We start from the raw sequence: 27113 nt of genomic DNA, 5'->3' as shown, positions 1-27113 counted from the left end.
CACAGCTGGCGGGGTTTTTTTTTAATTATTAGCTCCAGATTTTTAAAGAAAACAAAACGCTGGAAAAAGAGCAGAACTAACCTCTCTCCAGCACAAAACTCCTTAAAACCCTCGGCCAGCGAGACTGTGGGCAGAGGGGCTGTGTTTGGGAAAGAGCGGCGTGCGCAGAGCCCCGCTGCTCTCGCTGCCTCTGGGGGAAGCAGCTCTGCCTCCACCCTAGCCCTTGCGAAATGACCCGTGGGGAGTCGGCCGACATTCGTCAGGGACTGCCGGGACTGATGCTGCTCTGACAGACATCGATCGGTGCAGAATCCATTGCAGAATCCATTACAGACTCGGGCAGTTAAAATGATTCAAGAGCGAGATCTGAAGGTTCAATTTTTTGCATTCGATTAAAAAAAAAAAACAACACAAGAGACTATTCATTCTTACCAAGTTTCAGATCAGTGAGATCTGCGCTTTTCCTCTCCTGAATAGTTCCCTCTGGATTTATTTGGAGGATTTTGTTGAGAGTGAAAATCCAGTCATCCATATCCTGCTCATTTTCAGCTGCCAGCACAAAGTACGTGAGGTCGTTCATTTTCAACTCAAAGGCGTGTTTCCTAAGCCTGTTATTCTGTTGGAACAACAGGTAAATAAACACTAAACCAATGATAAAAAGGTGATGCAAGAGGCAGCCCTAGCATAGACTTATCTATGGCCACTGCTTAAAAATAACACTCAAGCAAAAATCAGTGGCTTTAAAGAAAACCCAAGTGCCGTGATATTAATGCAAACCCATGTCAATTTGTTGCTCGGTCTTTGTGACTCTGAAAGCTTCTATGGCCAAATACATGTCTTCTGTTTAGCCACAGAAATCTGAAAGTACGTGTTCAAGGGTTAGAGCCGGACAGCGTGGACAGCAACGCTTCAAGTTAGCGCAAGGAATTGCCTCTGCTGGCACAGTCCAGCACTGCCACACGGGCTGTGGTTGGCTGGGGAGATCAACTCCAAAGCCCAGGTCTCCTACAGCTCACCAGCACCCAGGCAACTCAAAAGGACACCAAGAAGCGCTGAATCACACACACATTTGCTCAGTGGGAACAGCACTGAGCTCGGCAAATTCGAACTAGCAAGCAAGCAAAGTCAGCAGATGGTCACAGCCTGCTCCCTCTCTGGCTGCCCAGCTTGGAGCTGAGGAGGTCAAAGCTCACATGGACAATTTGTACAATCTTCTCTTTCGAGATATTCACAGGCGCTGCAAACAAGCTAGCGAAGGTAATGTCTTGGTGAGCGCTGATGACATCAGAGGCTTGTGGTTAGGATGAGAACGTTTCTGCATCACTTTATTCTTTTTAATCTTTGGCTGAAAGAGTTTCTGGATGCTGGGAGCCTAAACCTGGAACAGAGGGTCACCAGGAAAACTCCCAGAACACTGCAACAGGACAAACTCCTCCCGTGAGCAGATGACAGTGGGTACTTCTCACAGCCGTCTCCAAGTTAGACGGATTTTCAAAGCGACTGAGGCTGTTTCAACCATTCCTTGCAGGAGGCCCACTGTTTGGACAGCGCGATGCCATCCCTTGGAAGTGCCAGCTACAGAGCGAGTTCTGAGAGCTGCCCTGTATCGCCAGCAGCACTACTGCAAATGGTTGATCCATCAATTTCTGCCATGAGAATTAACAGGTCCTTAGTTACTGAAAGAGCTCAATAAAATTAAACAAAGTGATGTGATCTAATAAAATATGCTTCATTCCTCAACTTATCGAATTAGAGAGTCTTTATCTCCTAGTCTTAGGGAAGCAGCTGCACCAACCGTCTCTCCTCCTTGCTTAAATCTGAAAGAACACTGAAGTGTCCTGCTGCCTACGTTCCACCAGATTTTAAGAGCCACAGGCTGTAGACAGCAGTGCCACCGCTTTGTTTTCAATATTCCAGAAAACTGCCATCCCTTTGTAGGCACATCTCACCTTGGAGTGATGCTGACAAATGAAACTCAATTCCTCCCTGCCCTGCCCCGTAGCAGGCCATTTCTCTCCAGTTCCTCTGCCTTCATTAACAATCTCAGATAACACTGTGATGGTATCCTGTAGTCCAGGCACCGTAACCGTCTCAGTACAGCCCTGTATCAACCAGTTACTAAGAATAGCTTCTAAACCAGATGGTGAGATGATATTTTTATTGAAGAGGAACCAGAGGCAAAATCTGATACCGATTAGCAGAGGAAGAGACTGAGAACCCAAGACTCAGAACAAAGTTCCATAACACTTTTTTTTCCCAGCAGCAGAGATGATTTAGAAGATTCCTACCCAATCTGTGGTTAATCACTCGCTCCAGTTCTTATATTACATGTCACAACCCTGCTCAGGAATCTGTTAAAACTGATGTTCTTCTTCTGGAGCTATTCAGGTTGAGAGAGTCAGTCAAATCTTGGCTTTTCAAACTGACTTGGGATACCATGTGTGTTATTGTTTAGTTGTGCTACTGGAAATTCACTTGGTAGGAAATAGTTTTCCCCTCAAGTACTTTATTGAGGTGAATTATTCTCTCAGGAATGTAAATTTTAGCTCACCCACTTCAGGGTCAGAAAAGCATTGGGTTTTGTAGCAATTGGTTCTCGCGTGTCCAGTACTCTCCTTGATCCTGAAATCACTCTAATCCTCCAATCACTAAATGCATTCAAATTAATCTACACCAAAATTCCACTGAAACCTGTTTCTACCGACATATCGCAAGGGCTTGACCAAGAGCTAGAAGTTAAACAGAACTATGCCAAAAATCTGACGCAGTGGCCATTCCAACAGTTCAAGAGAGATTATTTGAGGATGATGTATACCACGTTATGCATGATCCATAAAGAAAAATGCTACATTTCAATTTATCTTCAGAAGGTACAAAGAGCGTTACAAGGAATACATTTTTGTCTGTATGATGTACTTCCCCTCACAGACATGGCCAACATCTTTAAATCAGGTACTGTAACACTATCAGACGTTATCTTGCATGCTGAATCTTAAGAACATTAGGGCAGGAAAACTTCAATATCCACTTTTCCATCTGCACTTCAGGCTTCTGGCAAGCAGACAAGATCTACAGCAAAGCCTTTGTTTCAAATCTAGAGCCAACTATTTTCTTCCTGATCAGTTAACAGAAAAAATAAATTCTAAAAAGTATCGTTTCTCATTTTGCTTCTCTCTAAGTCCTTCCATATGGTGTGTGGACCTTGAGGTTGACTTGTGATCTCCAACACTTAATTTCAAGTTTAAAATTCCTTCCAGAAGGAAACAATACAAGATTCAAGAAGAAACTATGGATGGGCTATAAATGAAACATCAGGCTACATCTAATGCCCACAGGATCATTCTTCCAAAATAACAGAATTGTTCTGCAACTATTCTCTATTTTATCTGGAGGTGGCTTCTCCAGGATGTTTACTACAGTTTACATATTCAAACTCCATCAAACAGAAGCTCAAAAGTCATTCATACAGAGCTAAAGGATTTACAGTGGCATTAAAACTCCTTAAATCAGAACTTTCACACCACAGTCATCCTCTAAACCTTGAGTTTTACCCAGCTCTTTCTCCACATTCTATGGCCTCCCACAGCAACTCTAAGCCAGGTGTTACTTTTCAGACCAATGACTCCAGAGTGAATTACTCATCACTGATAGTTTTTCTTGCTCCAAAAGGCTGGTTTAGGGGTGAGACTTCCCAAAGAACAGAAGCTCACAGTGTTTATCAGGGGCTGCTCCTTGCATCACCTGAAAGGTGTGCTTTGCTGCGAGCATCAAACCAGCCTGCACTAGCACTGTCACACCTTCACTGCTGACGTAGTAAGAATAAATTACAGCTAAAAAAATATGGAATTTCCTTATGGAGTGATACACAGGGCTGGTTCATCCACAGTAACATAGTACACAAGATAACATCTTGCTTAGAATGGAAAAAAAGAAAAAAAAAGAAAAAGAGAAAAATATGACTAGAATTAAAGGAAAGGCAGAGCAAGAGGGGGAAAAAACTAATAAATCAATCTTAGGGGATGGAACAAACAAACAAACAAAAAAGGTGGTGTCAGACGTTTCTGCCTATCTCCTTTTCTAAGTCCCAGTGAACAATAAGGCTCTGTCCTAGCTGCTGCCATTAAGACTCTCTCTCACCCCCAGAAGTGATGATCTTCAAGGGGGCTCAGGAAGCAGGATTAATTTACCACTTGTCCAACAGCCGCTGCCTGGTGACTTGAGTCTCTTTAAGCCACCTGGAGCACCCGTGCTCTCAGGAAGCACGAGGTCAAATCTGGCAGTTCAGAAAACCATTGCTGTGAAAAGCAGCCCCTGATGGTATTTTTCGTGCCATGGGCAAAGAGCACACGCGTGATCTGCTGCCAGAGTCCAGCTGGGGTTTTGTAACCCGCCAGCCTGAGCACCTGCACCAATTTAAAGGGCAAAGCTAGCAGTGTTTTCTTTTCACGAGGCTGCCGAGGAGACTCCCATTCTATCAGTTGTGTGTTCCTCTACCTGCCCTTTCACAGTGACCTGCCCCCGAACCACACACTGAAATAAACTCATACTCACCTGTACGACTCCAGTGCAAGAATCCAAGAAAATGCACCCCTTTGGCTCCTTGGATATTTTCTCATCTTTATAAAAATTCATAATGTATGAGTTATCCGACAGCTGTGTCAGCTGGAAGTAGCGCTTTTTGAACGACTGAAGTGGGGAAAAAAAAGAAGAAAAAGACGATTGTTGCACTGCAGATTGTTCTCACTGATACTTTACTCACAAGGGTTAAATAACAGGGGACTACGACCCGAAGCCTGGTGGGGTATAAACCCAAACAGAGCACAGAAGGAGCAACGCTGCCCCTTACCCGGACTGTGATGCTGTTGTTTACGGTGCTGTTGAAATTCCCTTTATAAAGCCATCCAGACTTGTAAACTCCCGCTGCTAATCCTCCTCCTCCTCCTCCACCGCCCCCTTTGGAAGATGAGTGGGATGTTGTATCCTGTATGAGAGACACCATTAAGATGGCACGGACTCGCTTTCCGAATGCTAAGATGAAAAAACTGTAACGTGTGAAAATCTGCTTGACAACAAATGACCATCCTCTCGTTCCTTTAAAAATGTTATTCATGTGCCTGCTCCTCTAACTTCAGAGTTATTTAAAATACGGAATATCTTATAGGAGGTAACGAGCCTACATTACTATCTGTAATTTGGTATTAAAGCAATGAGCAACTCTTGCCCAGGGGGAAAAAACCCCACCCAAACCCAAAACACCTACTTCATCCTTATCCACATCTTCGTGATCGATTTCGAAGGAATGCGATGGCAGTTTCTCTGGTCTCCATTCACTTCTGGGAGCACAGAAAAAACAGCTGTAATTATTATTTTTTTAAAATAACTGTGTATCTGCTATTTCAGGGAGGCAGTGGCCTGAGCCCCCGCCCGCACCTTCAGTACAGCTACTGCCGGAGTCCCAGCACCTCCTTTAGGAAGCACTACAGCTTCAAAACAGCTTTTTTCTTAAGCCCCATATTTCTTTTTTTTTTTTTTTTAACACTGTGAAGTTGCAACAGTTCTATACAGACAATGAAATACCACTTCTCTCTGCTGCTCTTCCAACAGGCAACAAACCCCAAACAACCCACGGAGAGAGATCCCCTTTAGGGCTGTCGGGTGAACGAGAATGAGCTTTTTAATAGCTTTTTCTAACCAAGAACAACATTTGAACATTAAAGCTTCTACATTTCTTCAATATTTGAAGGTATTTTTTACTATCCAATACAATGAGCATGGCCTTAAAGTAATTTTTAAAATACAGAGATATCTTTTTGATGCAGTGCCTTTCAAGATCTTCATCTTGAGAACTTAAAAACAAAACCAAACAGGGAAAAGCAAAGCACTTAAGCACTTGCTTAATTTTTAGCACGTAAGTAATTGCACTTAGACCAAAGTACTTCACAGAAGGAGCAGAATTAAATCTTTAATAACAGCCAAACACACATGATAAGAATTCAAAGATATTTTTAAATAGAGAAAAAAATCCAGGTTTTTCTGTGGCCTGAGAAGTGCCAGTGCTGTTTTCAAATTCCTGAAGATTACAAACCTCATGTTGGAAATCTTCAGTTACCACACGAAAACCTACAACAGCCACCACGCTAAGAAAACATTGTTTATCAGGAAGACCAGGATTTTCCAGAACTCCCTTTCGTCCACCCAGCCTGAGAATGGGACCAGTGCAATGCGGCTCTGTACCATACAGGGAAGCAGACCCTCAGAGCAGCTGAGAAACTGCTCACCGCTGAGCTGGTTTCCTCCTCAGCTGAGTGAGCGAACCTGAGCCCCCAGAATGTTAAATGTCAGTGTTTACAAAAATTAAAAAGAGTGGTAACTTTTGACTCTTTCATGCCCAAGTTACAGATCGGGGGATTAGAGTGATGCGCAACACCCATCTCCTCACTTCCCTCGTTTCCAAGTCAGCGTCCTCATGACATGATGACCCGCCACAACCAAAGCCAGCACTTCTTCAGAGCCAGGAGGATGAAGCGCACCCAGTTTCACTCGCTGTGTTAGTTTGTGTGTTTATTTAATGTATACAACTGATCAATATTTTGAATAAAAGCAACATATGTTGACATCTTTGACATCTGTACCAGCATTAATTGATGGAAATCCAGTGCAGGTTTTCCAATGCAACCAAGGATAACTATTAAAATTTCATACGCCAACGCTCCCTCCCACCCAAAAGAACCTTGAAACAAAGATCTCAAGCCAAATCCCTCCTTTTACAAAAACCACCATTTCAGCCTGCACATTTTTTAGACAGAACTACTGTCAGCTCATTCGTTATTTGGAGGTAACATAAACAACAGCGAAAACTTTGCTATCGACCATTCCTGTTCCCAGACGCACCGTCCCACAGCACACAGTGAGCAACCCCTGCTCTTCCTCCACCCTTCCACTTGCTCAAGAAGCAAGAAGACACAAGCAGCACAAAGGCTACAAAATGTTGTAAAAAGAGGTAGTGAGAGCTCACAGAGAGGAATTTAAGGGGCAGAAAGACCTGAGAAAACCCTCAAAGGAGGAACACACTCAGACAAAAACTACAGCAACTGCTAAACATGTTGGCCATGTTGTTGGACACAGGTTGTAAAGCTCTTCCCTGGTGCCACAGCACTGCTTCAGTGGAGAGAGATCCAACACTATGACAGCAGTGAGGGACAGCAGAGAGATCCAACACTACAACAAGGATGTACCCAGCCACTTTATTTTTAACGAGAAGATTTAGTCTAAACCACTGAGCTTTGTACCATGTGCATGCAAATCAAAGTTTGCTGATGCTGAGGAGGCTGGAAATGGTATGAAACGAGGTGGACTCCAAATCAGCTCTGTTTTAAGCTATGTTAAGCTCAAAAAAGCCTCGGCAACTGTCAGCAAACAAAACAGACGCTCTGGGAATAACTTTGCTTTGAAACATCTACCAGTGCCGCACCTGAACCCCTCCTGAGGGCTGTGTTCTGACAAACCAGCACTGCTTTTTTGTTATAATCCTCTGTGTGAGAGGGGAAAGAAGTAAGATAGGAGACACCGTAACCGCCCTGGAGCATGAACACACAAAAGCAAATCGTATTAAGCACCATTTAGAACAACCTTCGTGGAAGGGTTGGAGTAATCGGCTCAAACGTCCTTCAGCACAGAGCACTACAGCTGCGTCTGCTCAATGCATATTTCATCAGGGCGAAGATGCTGAAGATTAAATGGAACACCGCCGTGCTGCAAACGTTCTTCAATTCTCTAAAACAATCAGCCCACCGGGTACTTAAGAAAAGGTACGTTCACAATCTCCGATTGGCAGAACTGCTCTTCACGGCTTTTTGTGCGAGCACGTTGGCTGCTCATAAAGATGCCAACACTCAAGGGAGAACAGGGATCCATGGGCAGGCTCACAGCACAAACCCCTCTGCACGCAGCATCTGAAGGGACCACAAGCACCAGTTTAGCGATAGCTGCAATAATATCTGTAGCAGGTACGAGTTTCCATCCTGCCCGAGGCTGGAGCCCCCTCTCCTGTGTGTGAGGTGTGGGCGAAACAACCTTTTTCAGTCAGTGTCATGGTTTTAAGGCCTTGAATGCCAGGAGCAGAGGTGGGCAGACAGCTCGTTTGGGGGCTCAAGGATTTCATTAGCTACTCCCTGCAACAGTTCCCAGGGCAGAGGATACAAACCTGCCAGAAACAGGAGCATGGGTAGAAACTGATGCTTGAAGGAACAAGCACCAAATTCTTATTCTCTTCCCACTCAAGTCCAGGCACCTGTTCCTTCCCCTCCCAGCACCTCTACACTAAGTTTAACGTCCTGCCTCCAAGCACGGAAGGGACGCCTGCTTACCCAGCACTAAGTGAAATCCTACTCCGCTGTTACACAGGGTAACTAAAAGGAGAATTAATCCCTGTTAAAGGTGAGTGACATTTATGCATTATTAAGGAAAATGGAAAGCCAGCTTTGCTGTATCAACTGTGCTTGGAATACGCAAATACGCTTCTAAGGATTTGAATCAGCACTAATAGAGTTTGTTGATACTGGTGAATTCTGCAGAGTCGTGAACTTTTGCTAAAGGACCTTTTCTTCCCCTTTTTAAAAATGCAAGGCACTATAAATACAGTAAAACAAGCAGAGCGTGTTAGGCAAAGGAAAGTGCAAATATGGACACAGCTCAGCAAAATGACACAAACCTAATAGGGAAAAAAGAGAGAAAAAAAGGAGAACTTGTGCTCGATCTTACTGCGGTAAGTGTCGGAAGTCTTCTGAATACTGCTCGTATTTGTAGTTCACAACGTGCCACTGGGAACTGTAGTATTTACAAGCCTAAAGAGAAAAAACACAAACAGCAGCAACAGCATTACTACAACTATTGAGACTCGAGGAGGCAGGAGAACCAGAAAGATCTGAGGGAGTCCTTTGTGCCAGAGAACATACTCTTCTCCTTCCCAGCTGGGTGCTCAGCGCTCCAAGGAAAGTTAGGGTCGCACACTTCCACATTTTGAAGCACAATTTCCCTTTTACATCAAATGCGCTGAATCGTGCTGGGTGGCGGAGGGGGCTGAGAGCAATCTGACATGCTTTACTGGTTCTCATCTGCTTTGGAGGAAGCATCGTTAAATTATATCACTACTGCCTCAGAAGACACCACCTAGTTTAGGCCTGACTTTCTCCATGGACATCTCTTACACATTTTTCATCCTGTTTCACTACCTAAGCCTTACGTTGTAAACACATTTTTCCTACTCCTTCTATTCCTCCTTGTTGCAGCATGAGCCCTCTGCTTTTCGTTCTGCCCTTAAGGATTGATCTTTAGCCTCTTAACGCTCAGGAGTATCTTAATATATAATAGGACCAGCATTTGTCATCAGAGTCTCATCTTCCCTGCCACGCTGAATCTGCACAGTCATCTCATCATCTTCTTGGAGCTTTCATTTTAAAAAAATTCCTTACTGGTTTTCCATTCATCTTTTGAATTTGTCCTTAATATATTCATCCCCCTTAAAGAAGGGAACAAAGACTATACTGAAGGGCTTTGCTACGCTGTCCAACAGACCAGAATAATGGTGTGATTTACTCAGTGCAGAACATTTATCAATGTAATTAAACACAGCATGGCATTCTTCAAGGCAACAAGGTGCGTGAAATATGTACGGTTACTGACAAGGTAAACATCAACGACAAGAAACACGACACAACATCAGAATTCCCAGGGATTCTTGCAAACTGATACTTGCACAGGATGCTGAAGAATTTAGCCCAGCACTGTATTATTTTCTCCCCACACCCCACCTGAACATTTGCAGCAGCCCAAGGACAGGAAGAAAGAGAGGGATTGAGCCTAAAAGCTAGCAGCAGGAGTGAAGCTGCTGCCTAAGACCACAGGGAAGAGGAGACACGTCAGGAAGGAAAATGGTGGAGATCTACAGCAGAGAAAAAGGCGGCAGCAGCTCTGAAAGGAATCTGAGGTGGGAACAGGAAAGATGGTCTCATGGGAAGTCATGGGAAGGATGAGACTCCAGGACACAAGGACAATAGAATAAAGGATAGATCAAAGGTATTTAAACACCAAAAGCTACGCGGAGGAGGTAGAAGAAAAGGCAACAAAGGGACATGCTCAGTTACTACTCCTCTAACCAACTATGAGAATTCCCTCTCCCCGCCGCCAGCCTCTGCCATGGAGTCACTCCTTGCACAGTAGTCTCTGCCTCAGAGGGTCAGAGACTGATTATCAGGCTGCTGGAGCAAACATCTGGACTTCAAAAACACCAAGTTCTTAGCCCAGCTGAGCTGGGTTGAAAACTTAAAGCTTGCCTAAATTACTCAGCACTCAGTCAGGTCCAAAGCCCACCCTAACAACCGTGTTCCTCCACCACTCCAACTCTGTCTGCACTTCACCTGAATAGAGGAAAAAAAAAAGAACCCAACCAAACAACTAAAGACCAGCCTGTTCTGTGAATCTTCATAAAGCAACTTGATCACACTTGCATTTGTGATCTCAGTCTGAGCTAGAACTATTTGATAGTCACCTGGGCCAGAAGAATACTCTACAAGAGCCACGCAGACCCTGCTCTCCACAAGTCCATGAACATTCATTGAACACTGGGAGGAGGAGCACAGACCCTCCAATTCACCCTTCGGTTGCTTTCTGCTTGGCGAACATAAACCAGCTGAACCTTCAACAGAAAGGACCACTTCTTGCCCGTGGAACTTTCAATCCCAAGTAATCTCCTTAACAGATGCAATTAAAGCCCACAGAGAATTCTCAACGCTGGCTTTTATTGCAAACGTTATAGGCCTATGTGTTCCAAAACCCAGTTGTGAATAACATATAGAGTGGGCCACAGTCGTTTAGCTTACAATGATAAAGGTTTATTGTGCTCCTCCAAGAAAAAGCTAACCAAAATAAAAATGAACGGGGACAAGCAGCACATTCAAGGACCATTCAGTAAATTCACAAAAGACAAGCTACCACTGTTCTTGAACCAGCTTTCTGCAGCTATCGCTGCAACAAGAGCTACTTTACAAGTCAAAAAGTTACAGCATCTTCTCTTCAGCTTATTCCCAAAAAACCACAAATACTTCTGCTGACTGCACTGGCTTTTAATATATTTTTTGTAATTGTTATTGGAAATAGAATTTTAGCCACAAGGCAAAGTACCCGAGAGCCTGATTTAAGGAGCAAGACAAGCCTTTCTGGAGGCAGAGATTTCCTCAAGAGGCCAGACCCGGCTGCTACCGCTCCCGGCCAAGAGCAGGGGCTCCAGCCCAGGGGCCGTGGAGCTCAAGTGGACTGTGGGGGAGGAACAAGATAGACAGAGAAATGGAAGTTTCGCGACGTGGGAGGGCTGGCACATATTTGCATGAACTTTCCTACTGCATTGTTGTGTGGCAGGCTGCACAGCCCAGGCCCACGGGCCCTACCCAGCACGGGTCATCCCTTTTCTTTCATCTCGTTGCCCAGCTGGCCTAATTCTTCCTTAGAGAGACAAGTCACTGGCTGCTTCCACCTGCACGTAGCTCTGGTTCTGGTGACAGCAGCACGACGGCTGCCACGGTGCAAGAGGCACTTAGATTCACCCTCCAGAAGAACCTTCTGGAGTGGAAAAAAGAAAAGAGAATGGGAAGGGAGAGAAGCATGAGTGAATCCAACACCCTGAAGCACTGGAAAGCAACTCTCCTGGCTTGTCTTCGATGGGGTCCTCAGAACCACTGATGAGCCGTTCTGGAGCTGTGTCCCAGCAAAGCCAGCTCACACACAGCGTGAAGCCCAGCGACACAGCCATGCAACCAACAAAGAATTTTATTTTTGTTCCTTGCAACATCAATGTTTCTGTTTGTCAAAATGATGGCCCGTGAGGACAGCACTGACTGGCACAAACACATGCAGCAGACTGTGGGGCAGGAGAACATTCCAAATTTGGGAGGAAACAGCATGGCACAGCACAGAACTCGAGGAAGTCAGGAATGTTTAGGAAAAAAAACCACTGAAGACAATTTTACTGTGGCTTTAAAAGTTTCTGGACACTCCCTTTTCTTGGCACCCACTTTAGTTATTCCAGCTCCTCCTGCCTAAGTTAAGGAAGTTAAGGAAAAAACATCCTAAGATGACAACAAGCATAGGAAAGATGGATTCACAAAGTACTACCTTTAGAATGTACCTAATGACTAGGTGTAAATTAATAAAGGGACTCAGATATTAATCAGTCATAAAATGTACAATACTTATTCTCTCTGCATCCTATAGAAAATATAGGACTATTTATGTATTCTAGTCACCTGTATTTTATTTTTTTAAATTTTTGTTTTACCATTTCAGCAGAAAGGAGAAGGTTAGAGATCTTTCTTAAATTAAGCTCTTCTGCCTCACCCAGTACCATAAGACCTGAACATCACCAAAGTGAAAGGTTTTGGTTACTGAGGAATCTAAAGCAGTATTAAGAGAACTGAATCAGACAACTCGAGGCACAAATCTCCCACTACAGGTGGGCAGCATCGAATGGGACCCATACGGAAAGCCTTCTTCAGCAGCGTCACCTTATCTGTCCTCATCTGGCTCGTCAGCTCTTTTACACCCATAAACCAATGTGCACAGGCGGTCAGGTCGTCCTGCTGCACCTCAAAGGACTGTTTTGTTTTTCTTTTTTTCCTTGAGCAAAGGACTCTGGTTGAATCCCCCGGCTGTCATAGGTATGGATTTTAGTAAGGGCTGGGGAGAAAAACCTGATCCTTGAAGCACTCTGACAGTGAAAGAGCTGGAGGTGGAACTCAAGCATTCCCACTGCCTCCAGTGGGAAATGAACACCAGGAAGAGCCAGGCAGGAGTTTAAGGCATTATCACTGACTCCTGACAGCCCTTTCAACTGACCTTATAGACAAGACCATCTGAACACCACCAAAGGTCCAGACGATGAGACAGGAGATCATGGACCTGAGCTCTTGAAACAGATTCAGTACCACATCCTCATCTTGTGCCATATAAAGAGATTTAGTTCCACCTCCAGCAGCAGACTCTTCAGGTGTAGCTAACTGACCTGGCCACGTCCTCGAGGCACTTGCTAAAGTACTGAAACAGCGTGGCGAGGAGAGACAGCCATTACCACTTGCAGGGAACACCACAACGGCTTCAGCGAGATGAAGCTGGACACTGCCTTTGTACAGCTTCCCCAACAGCCCCATCAGGAATTAGACATTCAATCCTGGGCTGTAACAAGTCCAGCTGACCAACAGATAGACAAGTACATACAAGATGGAAGCCTTCACTGCTCATGGTATCATAGAACACGTGAAGAAAGAGAAGACTCCTTCACTGAGTAAAGTGTTGACTTTTATACAGGTCCAAAAGAAAGAAATGAAGGTCACCACCTCCCCTCCTGCACAACTATCCAGAGGCACTGAACGCCAGCCTGGAACACCCCAGACTGCTGCTGGGCCAGCACAGAGCTGTGCAATCGCTGCAGTGGACCTCAGCCACAGGTCTTCACAGCACCCCGTGCTGAGCTGGCCTTAATTCTGGACCAGAAACCACCCTTTTCCTGGAGCTTAATTCATTTTATATATAGCTTTTGGCTTTGTGGCAAGGTGGAACATGTGCAGTACTACTTTAAAACAGGGTCTTATTCTGCTCCTGTTCCGTGCACAGGCTTAGTTCTGCTGTACTGGTTTTTTTCCACTGCTTTGCTCGTCTCCCCTCCCCCTGGCTCACTGGTATTGCAGAGAAAGCCAATAGATGTGCTCAATATGTATTTTACCAGGTTGACATTAGCATCCCCTTGGAGTACTCAGCTGTAATGATTCCCAGACTCTGTGCGTTCTGTTCCATTTTTAGACCCACCGCTTTCTCTGTGAAGCCACGAGCACAGCGCTGGCCTTGCAGCTTGTGGAACCTTCAAATAAAAAGCAGACCCCAAAGTGCTGAGAGAGCAGCAAGGCTTCTGGGAAGGCAGGTAATTCCACAGGCTGTGTTCTCTTTTAACCCCACTGTCACATCAAGAAAGATGGCCAAGTCCAGGCAATGGGAGCTGGCAGTAAGTTGTTACTGCTCTTTCTAGACCAGCTAGAGCGAAAAACAGGGCCAGCCTGTAAAATGTCCTGTCACACACAATTCAGAAGCTACATTTCTGCCTAGTCTTGGATTTTATTTTATCCCTGTATTTGTCTGCCACTGACTTTTCCTCCACAAATCATCTTGCAGCTATAGCACCTATGGAACAGCCCACACTCATCCACACCAGGCAGCCAGGTGGGAGAAACCCCCATCTGCCAAAAAAAGGCAGAGAACACGCTGGTGACAGGCTAACTTTAAGTGCTTGGAATTAAATCCCTTATAGAAGCTGGCTGAAAATTTCATAGATCAGATTCATAAATCTGTTTTGTTAATGCAAACGAGGAGCTACACTTTGAACCTCTCCCGAAAGATGGGGAAGGTTCAGAGAGCTGCCTAAAGTAAATCTCTCTGGCCAGTACCTTCAGTGTCCTTCACAGTGACAAAACTAGGGACAACCTGAGGTATTCCTGAGGCAGCAGAGAGATCAGCCTTCTGGTATGGAGACAAAATGACTACTAAAAGGGCTTTTTAAAGGTAAAGGAACCCATCTCTGCTGGTGGGACTAACTGCCGTGGAAGAACTCTGCTTGACTTTTTTGCTGTGCAGGTAGAACAGACTCTACATACTGATTATAAATCAGTATTCACACATCCTTCACAGTGTAACTACTCCTCAGACTGCTGTAATATGCACCTCTGAGTAAGGTAGGAGCCATGTGATAACTAGCAGTCTAAACCAGGGCTAAATGGTTATTTTTTTGAAAGATACCAGTGTTCTCCAAGTGCAAAGCGTGATCAGATCACCACTTGTGTAAGAACAGCAGCATCAGGGAGCTGGTAGTGGCAAGGACTGCAGCTGGAAAACCCCAAATGAGAGCTTGATTCTGCGCATTTGCCATTTTTCTGAGTACAAACATCTCAGAAGTGGCAGGTATGCCATTAACCCTCCCCTCTTTCTGGCCTCCAGAATTCAAACCAGATTCCAACCCCCTAAACGGTATCAGAAGGAAAGAGAGGTTCAGTGTAATCAGGGCAAGCCTCCCCCAAACCCTTGGTTTTATTGAAAACTAAAGGACACACACACTAGATATTTACCTCTTTAACAAATAAACTTTCTGCTTTTTGTTCTGCATCTTCAGGTACAGAGGGATACAGCGTCCTGATTTCCAGCGAAATTGTGTCTGTCTGACAAAAAAAAACAAAAAAAAAAGGCAAATTAGTCAGAGTGACAGAACAGCAGCTTTGCCTCATGAAGAGGTTAAGAACCCAATTATTGCAGCCTGCATTTTTCCATCTGTCCTGCGGCCAATACACATGCATACCAACCGCCACGACCCCGCTCCTGCCCACACACAGCTCAATACTATCAGCTACAGCATTCATCATGAGCAAGAGCAGCGTTCGGACAGACTGCTGGCAGCAAGCTTCTTCCAGTCTCCGAGGTTTCAGATAAAAGAGAGTCATCGAGTCTTCCTTACATCCTCTCCCAGAAACACATGCCAAAGCCAGCAGCGCTACGGCTCCCTCTGCTCCACTTCCGCAAGGGTGAAAGCAGAGCAAAGAGCTTGGGCTCTCTGGAAGAAGAGAGGAGCAGAGTCCTCGCAGCAAGCTGCTGTCACAGGACAGCTCGATGGCCGGAAAGCAAGTGGAACCAGGCAGCAGCTCTCTGTGGAGCACTTCCACCCGGGGGTGCAGGACGTGCGCTCCCGACGCGTCCTGCAGTCTCCTGTCAGACCCAGCAGCTGCTGCTCCAGAGCAGCTCCCGCCTGAGCTGGCTTGTTCCCACCGCAGGAAACCACACAGAGAAGCGGATCTCCAGAAGGTCTCCACAAGGAGCTGAGCTTCCCCGAGTTCCCACCAGGCCTGTGAGAGGCCAGGGCCACCAGCAGTGTTCCCCTCTGTGAGCCAGGGGCGGCAAGGCACAGTCACCCGGGAGGAAGCTTCGGGGTGCTCTAAACTAGCGCACAGCTCTGGCTCTCTTGTTTCCTCTGCCATCCGAGGGGAAACCAAACCCAACCCAACCCAACCCCAGCAGCCCAAGTCATGCTCTCAATTACTATGGAGTAAACTCCACCACTTGAGACAATGCGGGACTGAACCCAAGAGGAATCTGACCTCCCAAGCCCAGTTTCTCCTCCACCACAAAGGGCACATGCAGAACCAGCACCAACACGGTGAAGCAGCCCGCAGCAGATCTCCTCCCAGTCCCCAGGCTCGGACTAAAAAGGGATGTTTTTTCTCTCCAAACTGAAGCACTCTGTGTGACAACTGCCTGGATATCATTGACCTCATTTTTACTTACAGTTTACCCAGACCTCACCAGTTCCCCTCCATCACGTTCCATGAGTAATCATGAAAGAAAGGCATGTATCACCACGGGGTTCCCCAAAGTTTTTGTTTCATCTCGATAGCTCAGAATACAACATCATTAAAACACTCTGGCTCCCACAAATAATATATTGGTGCCTTGCAGACCCCACCAAGTGAAAAACCCATCTAATCCTGCCAAACTAAGCACAGTTTCCTAAATAGGGGTTCCTGGGCTCTGCCCACCTCTACCACCAGAACCTGCGTGGAGATTTATTCAATCATTTAATCTGGGAGTAAAAGAGACAGCAGATGCAGAAGTATGAATTTTCAAGCCACATTTAGCAAAGACTTCCGAATCCTTGGGTTACTTAGGGACTTCCCAGCAATACCCACAGTCTCTGGAACGCACTTCATTACTTTTACTTCACAGACAGGTGACACTTTAAGACTGTTTTTTTAAACAGTCCCGAGAAGACCCAATCTCTGACCCCAGCTGAAACCCCCGTGCCCCTGAGGATGTCCACCATACATGGTTGTCCCCATGGAGACTTCCGAATCCTTGGGTTACTTAGGGACTTCCCAGCAATACCCACAGTCTCTGGAACGCACTTCATTACTTTTACTTCACAGACAGGTGACACTTTAAGACTGTTTTTTTAAACAGTCCCGAGAAGACCCAATCTCTGACCCCAGCTGAAACCCCCGTGCCCCTGAGGATGTCCACCATACATGGTTGTCCCCATGGCTGGGCCGCCATAGCCAAGCAGCAGCAGCCATAAAGCACGCACGCCGTCCTTCCACGGTATCACCACCAGTGAAGATCAGCCACTGCTTCCAGACCACAGCGAGTGCCCCGCCAGAACAAAGCAGCACCAGCCATAAAGCACGCACGCCGTCCTTCCACGGTATCACCACCAGTGAAGATCAGCCACTGCTTCCAGACCACAGCAGGGTGGGAGGCTGCGAGAGAAGAGATGTGTGATGCTGCCTGCACTGACCCCGTCGGGATGGCGACGAAGCTGCAGAGAGACCAACAACCTGCTCTGCTTGCTCCCAACACAACTTATCTGCCCCATGCATTATGCAGAAGTTAGTTTCCAGGGTTTTTTTTTTTTAAATATATATAGTAAGTAAATTTTTTTACCTAATACGAGGCTTGTCAACTGATACCACCACACTGACCAAGCCAGCTAATATTTGCCTTAACGACTTTGCCAAAGAATATCACAGGTTGATTCTCATAGAATTGGGACATGGAAAATCGTGTGTATTGTTATATTTAAACTTGTTTTAAAAACTACAAAGCACTTCCCTTCTGAGAATTAGTTATGTTCAACCACGTCGCTGCAGAAGCCTTGCCACAAAAAACACTTCCTCTTCATAGCTGATTACTTCCAACGTGAAACTCTCTTAAAGGCTGATCAGGCATAGTGTGTATTCACCAAAACCTCTCTACTTCAGAGAACAGCTAAATCCCAGCCACACCGTGCTTCTGAAAGGGTCAGCACAAAAATAAAGGATTTCATTTACAGAATTCAGCATTTATGAACGTGCTTTGAATGCAGCCTAATTTTCTGCTGCTTGGGCGATCATGGCAACTGTCTGTTCTACCTCCCCATGCGTGCATGCAAACCAAATAATGCAGGTACCAGCCCCAAACACTGAATTCCACAACTATTTTTTAAATCTGTTTTGCACAAGTACCCTATAACCAACAGCGATTTCTGAGCCAGGCTGCCTCATTTGCATCAACCACTGGCCCCGCCTGCTTGACGAGTTGTAAGGTGCAATTTAATTAAATTCCCTCTCTTCCTCCGTCCTCTTTCTACGGTGAAAGCCACAAGTTGAACAATTGATAAGGAATAACGTCTTCAGTCAGCGTCTCCTTCCCACGGACATGGTGAGTTTAGTACATGAAAACGGAGTTCAAAATCCATCAGCCATTTCAAACACTTTCACCCTGAATCAACCTGAACGGCTCTTGGCTGAAAGCATGTTACCAGGGGTTAAATCTTCAGACGGAGGCATCAAAAATGATTGTATTCACTTCCTGCAAAGGCAGCCCTTCGGAGAGAGCTAACCGCACGTTCCTCTGTGCTAACACATAGATTTGATCTCTCTACAGAAAAGCTGCTCAGCCCCATTTTCATGCGAGTAAACACATTTACTTGACTTTACCAAAACCTGCAAATCCAAGCAGAGATACCTCTCAATTTCCCGCTCCTCCTCCCTGCATGTAAAGGACACCCATATCCCATTACTCATGAGAACAACGGACTCAACTCCTGCTCCTCTAAGGATGAGCAGATTCTGCCTGACACATGGGAAAGCGGGAGATAAGTCATGTGCTAACGAAAAGCACCCGTGATCTCACCACTTAACTCCTCTGAGCCTAGAAAGAACTGAGCGGTTTACAGGGTTATCTCCAAGGAGGCTCCAAGTCCTGCGCCCATGCGCTCACGTGAAGAGGCACTGTCGCTGCCTGCTCCTGCCCTCTCCCCTTAGAGATGCACCTGGCTCTGCTGTGAACTCCTGTACCCAAACGACCGACTTTTGCCCCTGCACAACACCTAGACAGCAGAGCTGCCACGGTACGAAACACAGGGAGATTTGGGCTCTCCTTTGTTCAGAGCTGGAAAAAAAAGGAGCCTGGAAGGAGTCACAGCTGCAGCGGTGGGGAGTACCAGCCCTACAGGACTCAGCCCCTCCTATGGCTCTGAGATACTGGGAGGGTTTTCTAGAGCCCAGAGGGCCAGGAGCATGTGTCAGGCTGAAGGTTTTGCATCACACAGGTAAGCTCTGCCACCTCACACCCGTCCTAAATTCAGGCAATGAATTCTTCTTTCTATTGCTGGTTCAAGTCAGCCATATTTACACAGTCGGTTTAAAAAAGCCCAAGTTCCACTTTTCAAAGAGAGCTTTTAAAAATAGCACGTGGGGAGAGAAGGAGGAACAAAGTCTCACGACCCAGAGAGTTTAATGTGCTTTTACACCACAGCAAACTGAAGTACCTACTAAATACTTGCACGTACAATCAAACACTTGACACCAAGAATTCCTCACGGTTCCACAGACATCTCCTAAGATGTTGGAAGCGACCCACAAAGATCTCGTGAGAAGAACTGCATTGTCTATGAATTGAATTCAAAGAGAGAAAGCAAAAGAGATGGAAGACCTGACAATGCAGCGGCTCTGATGGTAGCTGACTCATATCCAGAAATGGGAAATCTTTACTAAAATTTTCTACTAGAATTTTCTCTTCTGCTCACTACCTGAGCTCTCTCTTTTGGTGGGGTTTCACTCTGGAGACACTTCTGCGCATGTGCTAACACCGGGGCTGCGTCAAGACTGAGCCACAAAGTCTGCGGCAATCGTAGTCATTAGGAGTTGAACAGGAATGTCCACCATTTCCTGGGGCATTATCACATTAAATAACACTCAGAGCAGGCTGAGCACCTCCTAATTCAGTCAAGCCCGGTTCTCTTCCTGCTCAGATGGCCGAGCCAGGCTGCTGCGGGCAGGTGATACTGCAGCAGGCAGCAGCAGGGCTGTAAACAGATGCTGTGCAGCTGAACACCCCTCTGCTCTGCGAGCTCTGTGGTCCCGGCCGGTGGCACCGGCTTTCCTAAAAGAGACAGGTTTATTGGAGACAGGGTATGCGCCTGCCTAACGCTGCCCCCGCCGAGTAGCTGCCACCTCTGCTCTGTGAGCACCTCTCTTACCTGGATTAATCTTTTTCTTCTTCTGTTATTTAACCAGATTATGCAGAGTAACATAACAAAATAGAAGTAGCTACTACAAGCCACAAGCCAGGCAGCGAGAGCTCAAAAGGAAATTAAAATAAGGATATGAAAACACGGTTGGACAGGCAGAGGTCTCAGGCAGCAGGACAAGATTCTTCTTTCGCTGAGAGGGTTTGCTTCACTGCCTCAAGCTCGGTTACTCTAAATGTAGACGATGATGAGCTCGGGGGCCTCGTGGCAGCGCGCGGTATGTCTAGTCAGCTCCATAATGCTGAATTTCAATTTCGTAACTTCACAAATGTGCAAAATGGATAAAGGAATTAATGGTGATGAGGAAATCTATCCTGTTTAGTTTTCTCTCAATCCCATGAGCACATTAACTCAGTTAATGTCACCAAGGAAATGGAGCCATTCAGCAGAACAAAGCGGCCGATTGGATTAAGCTGGCCCCACGGGACAGCAGTGCCACAGGCTGATGGGAAGAGCTCACACAGCAGCTACAACCAGGCACAAATGACGATGCATTTCCATCAGACAACACCTTTTCTCCAAAACCTAAATTTTTAAACGGAATAGGATCAGAAAGACTGGATATAAATTACACGAGTGTGATTAAATTAGATTATAATAGGAGGGAGAGATCCCAGCACTGGCCAAAACAGTGCCATGCTGAGCAAACAGACAAGGATGCGTTATGGAATAATATAATTTTCTGAGTTCCTGAAACAGAGTTGGTAACAACCAGGGCTTTGAGCTTTATCCAGTCCTGAACAGCAAGTTCACTCCTCTACAAATGTCAGAGGAGAAGCAACAGAGTGAAGCTGGTGGGAGGGAGAGAAGGCATAAATTAAGAAAATCTTGGACAACTTCTGGCTCTCCCTCTAGCAATGAAGGTAAAATAAATAAATGAGCAGACAAACCTAAGAGAAAGAATAACACGTATTTGTCTTGTACTTACTGAAAAGTCATCGTTGGGGAATAATATCAGATCCCTGAACTGGTTGTCCCCAATGTTTTTTTCAATCTCTGTGATAACAGCTTCGTAATCCAAAGGCTCCAGGAGTTTGGGTTTTTCCTGCTGTGGAAAATAAAGAAAAGATCCGGTAATCTCTCCACGCTTGAATTTGCCTTCCTCCCCCCTTCACAAACTGCGATCTGCTGCATTTTTCCTTCTTTACACCAAAGTATTAATAACTTTCCCCATCCCTCACTTCTTCCCAGCTCACTGCAGCGGAGCTCGTACAAGAACAGCAGCAGTGAGGGAGCTGGGTGGTCGTACCGATCACTCTCCATCTGGTACCTCAGGAACAACCTGTCAGCAGGTTACAGGGACCAAACCCACCACATCAACCTCCCCGTCATTCTCGGAACACTCTCTCTCTTTCTCCATACATACACACTGGCAATTAGACAGATGGACACAGTTTGAACTGAAGGGACTCCGTGCTAAAATGTTTTAGATTAAGTGACCCACTAATTTCTTCACTGTTTTACAGAGTGGACTGCTGGTAGCTTGTGAGTGCCTCCCCATTGTTTTACTTGGTAATAATCCAACGGTTATTCTCCTGGAATAAACTATCTGGGACCCATCCCCATGGCAGGAAACCTTATAGCAACCACTTAACAAGAAAACTCAGAGTAAAAGTGGAAAAAACGCATGCACTGACATTGATGAAGTACGAGTGTTTCATGCAGGCAGCTTCCTGTGTAGAAGTTTCACTAAAACACGTAGAAAGTTTGTGACATTGACTACTATGCTGAGAACGTCCCTACATAGAGCAGATACCATTCAGCTAATGGTTTCGCAACAATCTCATTTATTAGTAAGTCAGACATGGCATTGAAACCATAAATGTCCACTCTTCAAACCCAGAGATGTGTCAGCACAACAGTAATCCAGGTCAGATGCTCCCTGGAAACATCATTAACATTCATTTTCAAAACTCCTCAAAAAACCATAAAGAAAGCTAACAACATCAGTAACCACCTTCCTGTGGAAGTCATAGACTAAGAGCGAGCTGGGGGATCCCACAAATCTTGGGATTTCTCTTGAAATATGAGGGAATACCCTGAAAACGTGCAGCACTTGTAGGTTCTCCACACCAGCGGAAACCCCCCTTTTTGCTGGGGCTGCCAGAATGAGGAGCCTGCAAACCCCTGTGAGGCTAGGGTGAACATAGCTACATGTCCTTCCAAACAAAGGTCACACAGATGTTCAGACACGGGTGGAGGCAGGGTTAGCTGCATCAGAGTGGCCCCTCTCCTCTCCAGAAAGTGGCAGCACTCGGAAAGCCACTCCTGATAGCTGCCCAAAACTCTCCAGGGGAAACCTTCTCCTCAACAGCTGCAAGGTCGTTCATGTGAGACAAGTACGCAGCTGGAGAAAACCCGAAGCAGAGAAACATCGCTGCTCCCACCGCACAAATTCTCTTGCTCTTGGTACCGCAAAGTACATGATCCGATGGAAGCGTTTGAACAGATGTTCGCAGCGAAGTCCTTCCAGAAATGTACGCAGCCCAAATGTCTCTCAACGTAAGCAGATACGATGCTATCAAAACCACTGCAAAAACTTGTCAGCGAAGCACTTCATTTATGGTGATGGATTTCTATTGATGCAGAGACCAATGCCATTCTTCCTTCTACAGCATTACAGCAAAATCCTGTGTGAAATCAAACTCTGTGTTATACCAACTCCCACCAATCAGAGCTGCTAACGGCCCATCCTCATCCACACACCGGGGCTGCAGAGATCCCCTCGTCCCTTCCCTGCCAACACTGAGCAAGGAACACGATGCCTCGATCGACCCTGCACGTTCTTATGGACCCTCAGACTGCGCAGTGGGGACAGGGACTCCATCCTCTGCAGAACCAGTACTCCGGGTTGTGCAGAGCTCAGCCCTGCAAGCTCAGGGGCTGGGATGGGAAGCGGCAGCTGCTGCAGCTGGTGTCTGGAAGGCATGGGATGGCTGCTCACTTCTCCCATCACAGCGATGCCGGGATTAGCTAGTGCCTGTGAGCACTAGCAGGGATTTGTAAATGAGGAGGGCTGATTTAAAGCTATTTTAATAACCGTAGCGCTGCCTCTTCTCAATTTAACTTGTCTACTCGTTTTGGAAATGGACCAACCCAGCAATCTGTGCCAAGATCGAATGAGGCTGGCTCGGATTTTTACAATGCTTTTTATATTCTCTCTCTGCCGTGAGTAATGAACCACACGTAGTTGTACTGAAACAGTTGTGAATACATCTAGTAAAAAGGCACTGCCAGCTCCTCATCTGCTACAACGACCATGGCCGTATCATTTAACTCAGGCCCTAATTGTCCTTGAAGCGCTTTTCCAAACCCTCTTTGGGTAGTGAAGAGATCTTTAACGAGCGCCAGAGCCAACACCACAGAGGGATCATCATCACTGAATTTCACCCAGGTGAAACAGTCCTAATTCCACCAGACACACGCGGCTTGGTGGCCATCATCATCTAGTGTGGGTACAAAAGCCCTGTTCTTCCTTGTAATAATGACCAAAAATACCCTCAAAAATCATTGTACAGAAACAGATGTGGTTCGTGTCTTGCCTCCACTGCACACGTTGTGCATTTATGCCAGTACCCATCTTCTTGTCATAGCTACAGCACAGAATGACTTATCTATCATCCTCCTGAAGTCGTACTTCTGTGAACACTCACTAAAGCAGGAAATGATGTAACTGAGACTGGATAGTCATCCTAAGCACTTCCCCATTCTAAAAATGAACTGGACCAAAAGCTATGATTTTCTAATGCTTTAAAGAGATATTATTCCCAGACACCAAATCCTGAGTATCTAAAATTTACTGAATTTAATACTGATGTTTAAATGAATTTCTTCTCTTCCCCACGCAGGAAGAAGACCATTGAAGACAGACATTCACAGAAAGAATTCAAGCTGATGGGCTCCATCATTTACCTGAACTAAAATATCTTCATGAGAGGAGGATCCACTGCATGCTCATAGAGTCAAAAGAACTGTGATGGCCAGATGGGTCAAGATCCAGCAGGACTCTGATTTCACACTCCCTCCAAGCGATGGCTTGTGTAAAATTACAATTCATTCTAGTACACACTTGAAATGCTGAAGTGGGCAGACTTTCCAGAGAAAGGACCAGAGAAATAACAGCATGACCTTCCTTCAGTTTTTACAGACTTCTCAACGATACTGTTAACCCAGCCCAAACTTACTAAAACTCACAACAGCAAATTAAATTCCGTTCTGGGATAACATCCACATGAAGAGCTTCTCACACTTCCTGTTATGCCTTGCCTTTCCCCATGAAATACTGTCTCTGGCATAATACATGACTTGAGGGTTTTTTCGTATGGTTAATATATGTAGTTAATTTTATTCCATCAGGGTGGGCCGATTTAATATTTCTTGGCCAAGCCTGTCCAAACTGAAGCTAAAGAAGAGTCAGGACTCTGTGACTTTTTGGAGGAGGTGCAGCATAAAGTCTGAGTTTAACCCATCAGACAATACAGGCTCAGACACTACTCAGCAGCTGAGGCTAGAAAACTATTCTCTTGTCATGGAGTCACCAAAACTACTTCTTTTTTGAAGAACTGACACGCGCTTCTATCACCATTCAGTGGTTTGGTGCCTGGGGTGATTTCCACGGGAGGAAATTCAGGGTCTGCAGAAGGCACTTGGGGAAAGGACAGGGAAGCACAGCCAGAACCAGCAGGCAGATGGTCCTTCCTTTTATTTTACGTTATTTAGATCTTGCCGTTTTCACGATGACTTGGCCTGGTATGTATCGACCTGCCATCAGTGAACTCTCCGGCCATGGCATAAAGGCTACTTTTGGCTCAGTATGTCATCCACAGTCAAATTTATTAAAACGAGTGGCACAAGGAAAATTTTCTGTCGCACCCCCTCCCTTCCACCCTAAAACACATTCACTTGCCAGGTCCAAAATGTCTAATTTGCCACGTCTTTCAGCAAACCCTAGAGAACTGCGCTTGGAAAGATCCCAGCCAGTCTTTCAGGGCAGCACAGCTCAACCGACACACTCTCCAGGGTCAGTGGTGACGCCAACACGCCAGTAAATTTCGTTAAGGGGATTGCCAGTTCCCACTAGATTCTGGGACAGAGAGGATTGCAAAGAATCACAAAAAGATTCAAACCCCCCCAAACTCCTAGGGATTGGAAACCACGCTTCCAGAAGGCTGTAGTACCTATCAGCTTAAGAGTGCAAAGGCAGGGAAACCTGCGGAAGATCCTGCTGGGAATAAGGAAGGTAAAAAGTCACCTTCTTTCATTAAAGCCTCTTTATTCAAAGCAAATCCTGATCGACATGCTTAAGAGATTGGCTTGACTGAATGAGACTTGGTCGGTACAAACACAGTGAGGATGGGACGAAACCTAATTGTTCACCCTGGAAATCACCATTCTTTTGTGGATCCAAACCTAGAAAGCTCCACTTTACACGTTTTCCAGCTTTAAAAGTTACTGTGAGAGAACTCAGCGAGTGAAATTCTTGAGAAATGGAAGTCCCTTGCATGCGGATGGGTGAACTGAGATCGTTTTCACTTGGACTGCTGGGCCAGCAGACGCGCAGCTCCTCCAGCCAGCCACTCGCTGGGCGGCCACCGTTACGACTCCTCCAACCACAGAGGAGTGGTTCTCTCACAGAGTCCTGTTCTCAGGCAGCTGGGAGTGACCCACTCTTTCTATTACCTTTTATTGCTCAAGCGAGACTGTCGTTGCTTTCGTTACGAATTTGGAAAGCATTAGGCTCCGTACAACTCTCTCACTCATGGTTAAGCCGTGCAAGCCACACAGGACTGGTGGCTCAGCTCAGCATCCGTGATGGGCGGAGAGGGGGGGCTTTATGCTGTGCTTGACTTAGTCATAAGTGTCTCTGATTTCTGTTTCTGGACCACAGTCGTACACCTGCAGCACTTTCTGACCCAGGAAGCTACGTGCACGGGTGTGTAAATACATCTCCAACAACCAGCACTTGCCATTTTAGACAGTAGATAAAATTACCAACATAAGTCTGCAAAACATTCCAGGTAACACACAGCCAACTTGTGCTCTGTGATTATGCAGCAGCTGGAGACCCTCTTTAGGAAGGAGATAAACAAATGTCATTAAATCAGAAAATTACTAAAATCAGCACCATCATGCGACTGACCAGCAGACCTCTACAGAAACTGCTACGTTTTGAAGTGAAATGTCAATGTCAAAAATGACAGCTTCTAAATAGCGAGTTCTTCTGAAGCTTAGACTAAATATTTGCCCACAGGTCACTTCAGGGGAAAAACAAGAAAGTCTTGTGAAGTATCTTGAGAGGGTTTTTTTTAAGTTTAATTTACAGAGATCTCTAAACCTGGCAACGCTCAGCCACTTCAGCCCCCTTACCTGACCCTAGCCAGAAAAAAAGAGCAGTTATAGCCACAAAAGGTTTTCTTTAAAGCTACCACGCTGAATCTAGTCATGTAGAAAGCAAGCAAAAGCCAAAGACATCTGCCAGCCGGGTTGGAAGCAGTGGAAGGGAACTGGGAAGAAGGGATGGGAGCTGTGGGGCAGCGGAGAGGACCTGCCTCCCGGCCACTTGCCTCATTAGCAATGACTAGACCCCAGGGAAGGAGAAGTGAACTGTCCCGTGCCAGGCACCACCAAGGGGATGCTGGGGTGAGTCTGGTTCAACTGTTCTGCAAACACTCTGCTTCATGTTCGCTTTTTCCAGCACGGGCTCAGGCGGGCAGATTCATGGTTGCAAAGAGGAGCGCTAACAAATCCATCTCGCGACCTGCACGTAGTGCGTTTGACCAAAACTTTTCAGCTTCCAGTACAAAGTTTATGCAAACAGCACTTGTGACTGTCTGTGGATACACATGCACACATAAAGACTTTGATCACTTTGTGAGTCTGCTGATGAAGTTGCAACCCAGGGCGTACGGAAACCACACTGCCTGTTTTCAATTCAGGACTAAAATTCAAATGCAGCAAGTACTAGACC

General features: G+C 45.8%; 1 protein-coding gene across 1 annotated transcript in view; it reads right to left on the bottom strand.

Moving 5' to 3' along the window:
* The window catches only part of DOCK10 (dedicator of cytokinesis 10), an 85272-nt gene that overhangs the window by 55458 nt on the left and 2701 nt on the right, over positions 1–27113 (bottom strand). The window contains exons 2-8 of the mRNA XM_010140063.1: positions 21075–21194; positions 15159–15248; positions 8761–8843; positions 5261–5333; positions 4847–4981; positions 4552–4686; positions 433–616 (exon numbers count right to left, since the gene is read on the bottom strand). Of these exons, the coding sequence (XP_010138365.1) occupies positions 433–616; positions 4552–4686; positions 4847–4981; positions 5261–5333; positions 8761–8843; positions 15159–15248; positions 21075–21194 (820 nt within the window). The remainder of the gene's footprint in view (positions 1–432; positions 617–4551; positions 4687–4846; positions 4982–5260; positions 5334–8760; positions 8844–15158; positions 15249–21074; positions 21195–27113) is intronic.

The sequence above is a fragment of the Buceros rhinoceros genome, unplaced genomic scaffold (assembly GCF_000710305.1).
Source record: "Buceros rhinoceros silvestris isolate BGI_N320 unplaced genomic scaffold, ASM71030v1 scaffold2140, whole genome shotgun sequence".
In the NCBI taxonomy this organism is placed as follows: domain Eukaryota; kingdom Metazoa; phylum Chordata; class Aves; order Bucerotiformes; family Bucerotidae; genus Buceros; species Buceros rhinoceros.
This window is presented reverse-complemented; position numbering and strand designations above follow the sequence as displayed.